At 32.2% G+C, this 6,777-nt stretch overlaps 1 protein-coding gene across 3 annotated transcripts; it reads right to left on the bottom strand.

Annotated features, from left to right (window-relative positions):
- LOC113847034 (serine carboxypeptidase-like 42) lies at positions 1 to 5,974 on the bottom strand. Of its 3 annotated transcripts, none has more exons than XM_027475866.1 (10): positions 5,281 to 5,974; positions 4,089 to 4,196; positions 3,892 to 3,984; positions 3,080 to 3,172; positions 2,686 to 2,771; positions 2,259 to 2,537; positions 2,037 to 2,170; positions 1,104 to 1,196; positions 876 to 993; positions 1 to 749 (listed from the first exon to the last, which is right to left on the bottom strand). In XM_027475866.1, the coding sequence occupies exons 1-10, from the start codon at positions 5,576 to 5,578 to the stop codon at positions 582 to 584; spliced, it is 1,470 nt and encodes a 489-aa protein (XP_027331667.1). In that variant the 5' UTR covers positions 5,579 to 5,974; the 3' UTR covers positions 1 to 581. The 3 variants fall into 3 exon arrangements, with proteins under 3 accessions (XP_027331667.1, XP_027331668.1, XP_027331669.1); XM_027475867.1 differs by having other exon boundaries at positions 524 to 749; positions 2,037 to 2,098; XM_027475868.1 differs by having other exon boundaries at positions 524 to 749; positions 2,037 to 2,089.
- Between the last annotated feature and the right edge of the window lie 803 nt (positions 5,975 to 6,777).

The following is a 6,777-nucleotide window of genomic DNA, read 5'->3' as shown; positions in this document are numbered from 1 at the left end:
GTATACAGTATCAACTTTTGCATGTTCAAATAACAGTTGATTCTCGTGTCTCTACTAGGAACACAATAACAGAGTAGCATCAGCTGCAAGAGAAGTCTATAACTCGTATCTCATCTCGTACACCTTTGAGATCAAGATTTAAATTACTTTAGTTTAACTCGATATACTACCATTTATTTATTTTCTAATCATTGGCTGCTAAGTGTGGCATCAAATTTCGCTTCCTCTTTTAAAATTAATTATATTAAATTAATAACAACTTTCACCAATAATCTAAATCTTAAATAACTTCCAACAAACATTTGTTGCCACACTGAAAGCTAACAAGAATCAAATTGCTCATTGGGTTTACTAGAATCCCGAGGCACATAGGAATCAAGCCAAATAAATCAGTCTTTGCTACCAAGTGGAAGAGAGTAGAAATACGAGAATGGAATGTAACTCTTTTTCTACTTCCATTTTCCTTTCCATACAATCCCTAGTTGCTTATAACCCAACAATCTTTTTTCTTTCATTTCCTTGCATTCTTAGGCGAAGAAAAGTCATCGAAGCATGCCAATTTTTTGTTATAACTAGCATCATTATTCATCAATTGAAGGATGTGTTGTGTTTGGTAATCTCCTGCCACGCACAAATGAACTGAATAGATGCAGTGCTCTTGCAGGTTGTGCGTAAGGTACCATGTGTGCAGCACCCCTTACAGTGGCAAAAGTCAACAAATTTCCATACTCTGTCACCCAACCACCAACCTATATGCCACCAATGAGATCATCAAATTATAGCTTCAAATTAAAATTGCAAAACCATAACCACAATAATGCCAATTTCAGTGCAAAAAGGAAAACTATAACTAAATATAGAAATTGTTCATGTACCTGGCCTTTGTGGAACCAAGCTCCATATGGGACTGAAATCTTGAACTTCAATTCGTGAGCTAGTTCACGAATGAGTGTTCGAGATCCCAATAATGGCACAACAGAATCTTGGTCTCCGCTGTTATCATTTCATTTTAAATAATTTGAGTAGAAACAAAAGTATATGTCATGAATCAAAATAGCTCGTAATATGGGGTTGCCCAAGAAGGTTCTCCCACTTTGAATTACCTGAAAATCCATACTGGGATATGCTTTTGGACTATCCTTTTGAGAATTGGAAGGATGTTGATGTTACCATCAGTGTCACTATAGTTTAGAACACTGAAATGAAGAAACGTGGTCAGTAACACAAGTTATAGATGGTAAAAGATGAAGTAATATAAAATAAATAAATAATATATATATATATATATATATATATATATATATATATATATATTAATTAAGATGTTTCACATTAGTTAAGAATAGAGTCAAAATACTTCTTATAAGGGCTAGGCAACCCTTCTCTTATGAGCTAGTTTTTGGGAGTGAGTTAGGCTAAGTTTCTTAACATAATATTAAAGCCTATTCAGTTTGAACATTAGGCTACCCACAGATGTCTAATCCTGCAAATTTCATGGACAAGATATCCCGTCCTAAGCGTGAGGGGTGTTAAGATGTTCCACATTGGTTAAGAACAGAGTCAGCCAAACTATTCTTTATAAGGGCTCAATTTTGGGAGTGAGTTAACTTAAGTCCAAGTTGCCCAAATATAAGGGTAGAAAATCATAAAATAGAGCCTATTATTTTCAGTTTGAATCACAAAGAAATAGACATGATTACTTCACAAGACCCAAAAACCCATGACAAAATTACCCACAACCTAATAACAAGAAGCCCAAAACACTAATAACAAAAGTAGTCATATAGGGAAAGAAAATAGGGTCTATGGTTGTGATGTCAAAATGATCTAAACAATAACATTAAACTAAAAAGCGCAACACAAGTGACATAAGTCTAAGCAGTTATAACAACTTAATAACAAAAAATTGTCATATAAACCAATAGATATGACAAAATATTAAACATTCAATTAATTCAAGTCACCATGGGTAACTATGGTAGTCTAAAAAAGATTAAAAAATTCAATGCGATTATAGTGAAATAAGTTTTACTTACCGACTACACATGGACCAACTATAAGGAAGATTAGTACGGTTTGCATGCAGAGCCTTTTGAACCTCAAGGAGGTTGAAGTAGAAACTTCTTTCTAAAGTCATACAGACATCTACACCCACACTTACTTTAGTTGCCTGCGTTAAAAAAAGTCAGTCAATAAATAAATTCATGAAAAAGAAAAATTGAAGTATCGCCCAAAACAGAATTAGAAGAGGCCTATACCATCTTTTTCAGTCTCAGTTCTTGTTCCACTATGGATGGATAACAAACATCTAAAATTACATCGTAGTTATTTATATAATCCCCAACTATTATATTTGCTTCATATATGGCTTTGTTGCACGAATGAGAAAGGTTGTGAGGACTTGCATGGTCGTAATCATCAAAATCACAATCATTCATAATGGCAAGGCCAACTTCATCAGAAATCATTCCATGAGACCAGAAGTATTCGTATGTAGCAGGTGCATCCCGATCAAGTCTCAAAAGCGGGTTTCCAATCTACTCCAGAAAAAACATAGGGGAAATTAATGACTTTTTAAAATATCTGTAAGCTAGATAGTTAACTGAGACTAGTCCAATTGTGACACAAATTGAAAATTTTGTGAAAATTAACGCCAAATGATGTATCAAATGAATGGGATCTTACAGCAACTCCTTTAATATTGAATTTGAAACCAGTTGAACGAGCATTATGGTCCAGTAAAGCATTAGTTAATTGTGGTATATAATGCCCTGTATAAAATTATATATGTTAATAAGCGATTAAATATATCATGAGACCAGGGCTCATAGGTAATAAAGGGAAGAATGAAAAATAAAATACAAAAATCGGTGCTATAATATTATAGCATGCCCCCTCTAGGAACAATGTCATAGTTTATCACCATTTGCATAGAAAATAGTATTAAAACTATAATATTGTCGAACCTGATAAGTTGTAAAATATAGTTTATCACGTCTGCTAAAATATAGAATATTTTCAATCATGAAATTTCAATTAAATAAGTTGTAAAACTTGATTTGATAATTATTTGTCGAACCTGCATAACTTTCTCCAGTAAGGAACAGCTCTCTTGTTCTGTATGATGGAAACTTCTCGTACCATTTCAGCATGAACACGTACATATCATTGGCTGCAAAAAAACAAACGTATGTGTTCACACAAAATCTCTCACTTTTCGGCATTATCATTTAGACTAAGGTCTTTTCTCCAACTATTGAGTTACTGGGACCTACATACTCTACTGGTCTTTTCACCAGAAGGAAACCTTCTTTGGTGAGATTCTATCATCTTTTTCTTAGTAAGTGTTACTCTAACTCTCTCCCCAATATATTCATTCTTGATCATATCTATGCTCTGTTACTATAGTATTAAATTATCGTTGGCTTTAATTTTGTTCTCATCGTGTTAAAATTTTATGACACATTTTTCTTATGTGAAGTAACTGATGTTCCGTCGCTAAGTCTGTATTGCTTAGCGTAGGCTTTTGTTGCCTGAGGGAAACAGATGAAGAACACAATTTTATAAGCCCTTCTTGATTTAATTCACTCAGCTTGAATCTTATGAATTACATCTTCCTTAATCTCTTCATCACTTTGTATAAGGTGAAATCTTATTTATATGATTAAATTAAATATTTCATAAATTAATTTCTAGCTTTCCCAGCCATAGACAAACACACAGGAATATGAAGGGGCAGGGGATGCAGTGATTTCATTTTTTCTCTACTGTTTCTAATAAAATACAACCCAACAAAGTCAAAATTAAAAAATTAACCATTAAAGAAGTAGAAGCACCATGGTAGCAGCAGATGACAAAAATAAAAATAGGCTAATTTAACAATTTTCTTACCAGTGGAGGCGTCTCCAGTGTTATAATCTGAAGTTGTATTTGAGTATGACCAACCAACTCCAGCAGGAGACTCCACAAAGAGGAGGTTGGAAGCTATAAATGACACATGAGGAGGAATCAATGCATCTAATCAATCTTCAATATACAAAAGGAGTAATTCATGTCAAATGATATTAATAGTGTTCAATGTGTATTACCTTTATTCCAAGACTTGGAATTTCTTCTTAGTCCACGTCCATCACCTTTAGGATAAAATGGACCCAATTCAGTGAAAGCACCTCCTCCCATGGAGGAACATCCAGGACCTGAAAAGGAATGGAACTCGTTCTAAAACATTCGGGTTACACAAAAACAGGCCAACCACAATTTTCTCATTCAGCTTACAACCGTCAAACAAACTCATTAAGTTACTATCTCGTCTTGTGTTATGTGAACGTGTGCAAAATTCGAATTATACAGTTCTATTATCATCTGGAGCAAGAAATGCATAGATCATTCTCAATTCTCATGATGTTATTTTTTCCATGATCATCATGGGCCATTTTAATTTTTCCTTTTAAAACTAGAGAATTGATTTTTATTCCCTTAATATTGCATGCTAAAAATTAAAAAGTTGAATTTTTCTGTATGTTATATGATGGATTGACAAAAATTTCATGAAAGGAGTCTTTTGTTTGCTTTTTTGGGTGCAACATTAAAGAAAAGCCTCTATTGGATGATTTGATGTAGACGCTATAGCTTTTGAAAAATGAACTTGTATGATGGTATCTTCCCCCAAAATAAAAAAGTTTCTGTCAAGTGAGAACACAAGTATTACAGAAAGCAGAGTCGTTTCAAGTTTTTGATCAGTAATTCAGCAGGATCTGCGCAAAGAGTGCAACAGTAGAAGCAAACAGAACTTTCTGTTAAGTAAAAAGACAACACAAACTGTAATTGGTTGTAGACAAGACAAATGAATGACACCTTCCTTTACTTTAACATAAAAAGAAAGGAAAGAGAGGAGGAATATATGAGAAATAGGACAAAATAACCAACAGCTCGCCTAAAAAGCATAAAAAGATAAAAGAAAATAATAAATTAAGCATGAAGAATTATTATTCATAGACAGAGGAAGCTAAACAAGCCAAGCCAAACCAGAAATTTCTAAGAATGAAAACCGTGAATGAAACAGAACTGCAAGAAATAACCATGAAAATTAACTCCATTCCATGAACACCCACATTAGGATTCACTTTAACCAACTCAACTCTCATAACAAGCTAGAAAGGAGCAAATACAAAAAAAAAAAAAAAAAAAAAAAAAAAGTGATGAATGAAACAAGGCGAGTTTTGAAAATTGCAAGCCGACATGATGAATTGAGCAAGAGTAGTAAAGAGTACCATAACCAACCTCCATTTAGCCAAAGTGTGAGGGGCTTCTTATCAGGGTCTTGCTCAGACTCCACAAAATAATAGAAAAGGCTCCTTCCATGCTTGACATCTACATCAACATACCCAGCATATTGCTTAAACCCAACCTTAGGTTGGCCAGGCAATCTCACAACCAGATCCTCACTTGGATACCCTTCTACTCCTATTGTACCCAACAAGCTGCCACACCCCACCCCAATTAAGACCATTACCAACCAACACCTACCCATCACCCAAAAAGCTCCAATACCCTCACTTGAAACCCACCCTTTGTCCATTCTCTCAGAATTTGTTTATCCTTATTAGCTACAACACATATACAATGGACTAATCCTAATGAACCTGCTCCTCCGTCTCAAAGAGGCAATATTTTTTCTGTTCTTTTTCTAAGACAAAATGAACAGAATTAATTATGGTATTGTCTCTTTAATGAACATTTGTTCTGTTAAGAGATAGGAGAGCCACGTGAGTCATGGGGTTTGTCAAAAAGGTACATCCCTACTACACCTCAAGGTCTGATTCGCTTGGAAAATGCTCAAATGCATGAAGGAATGCAGATAAATATAGGTAATAGAGACAGGTAGAAAGAAGCACAATGGAGCAGGTTTCGGCTCAAGCAAGTGATTTCATGATTTTCATGAATTTAATTTAAAAGGGAAAAAGAACATTAATCACAGAGGTTAAGGAAAAAGGGGCACAGTTGATAATGATAGTGGTAGGCTAAATATTCAAAAGTTGATAAGATAATCATCATTCATAAGACGAGTCAACCAAGTCGTCGTTTGGACATATTTGACTGGTGATTTCACGATAATAATTCGTTATTTCAATGATTAAAAATTAATATTTTTATAAAATTATATATAACTGTGCATATATGTATATATATAGATAGAATTTTCTTATAGCAATGAATTTAAGTTAAATCTAATAATCAATAAAGTAATAAATTATAACTTATTAAATTTAAAATAAATAAAAAATTCAGATTAAATATAAAAATTTTTAGACTGATATTAATATAAAAAAATTATTTTTCATATATATATATATATATGTATTTTAAATATAAAATAATACCTAAAATATTTCTATTATTGATATATAAAATATTTTTTTATTATTTATATAACATTATTTTTTATCTTTTTATTATATTATCCATTTTATTATTATTTTTATTTCTCCTGTCTCTCTTTTTATATATAAATTAATTATACAAAATTAATTTACAACTAAAACTAACATTTCATATTTTATAATAAGTGGAGAGCTTTTTCAATATTATAAAAAATCATATTTTCACTATTATTTAAAATTAATGTACAAGGTAACATTATTCATGCAGTTGATTCGAAAGTTTAATATTATTTAAGTAAGATTTTATATTTGAATTTTTGTATATATAAAAAAAATTTTAATAATAAATTTACTCACTATATTTAGATGTGTCTATGTTAAATCTAAATTAAATTAG

This window comes from Abrus precatorius, unplaced genomic scaffold, assembly GCF_003935025.1.
Source record: "Abrus precatorius isolate BTA unplaced genomic scaffold, Abrus_2018 Scaffold8, whole genome shotgun sequence".
Lineage (NCBI taxonomy): Eukaryota > Viridiplantae > Streptophyta > Magnoliopsida > Fabales > Fabaceae > Abrus > Abrus precatorius.
Note: the sequence above shows the minus strand (reverse complement) of the source record. Positions and strands in the feature narration are given on the sequence as shown.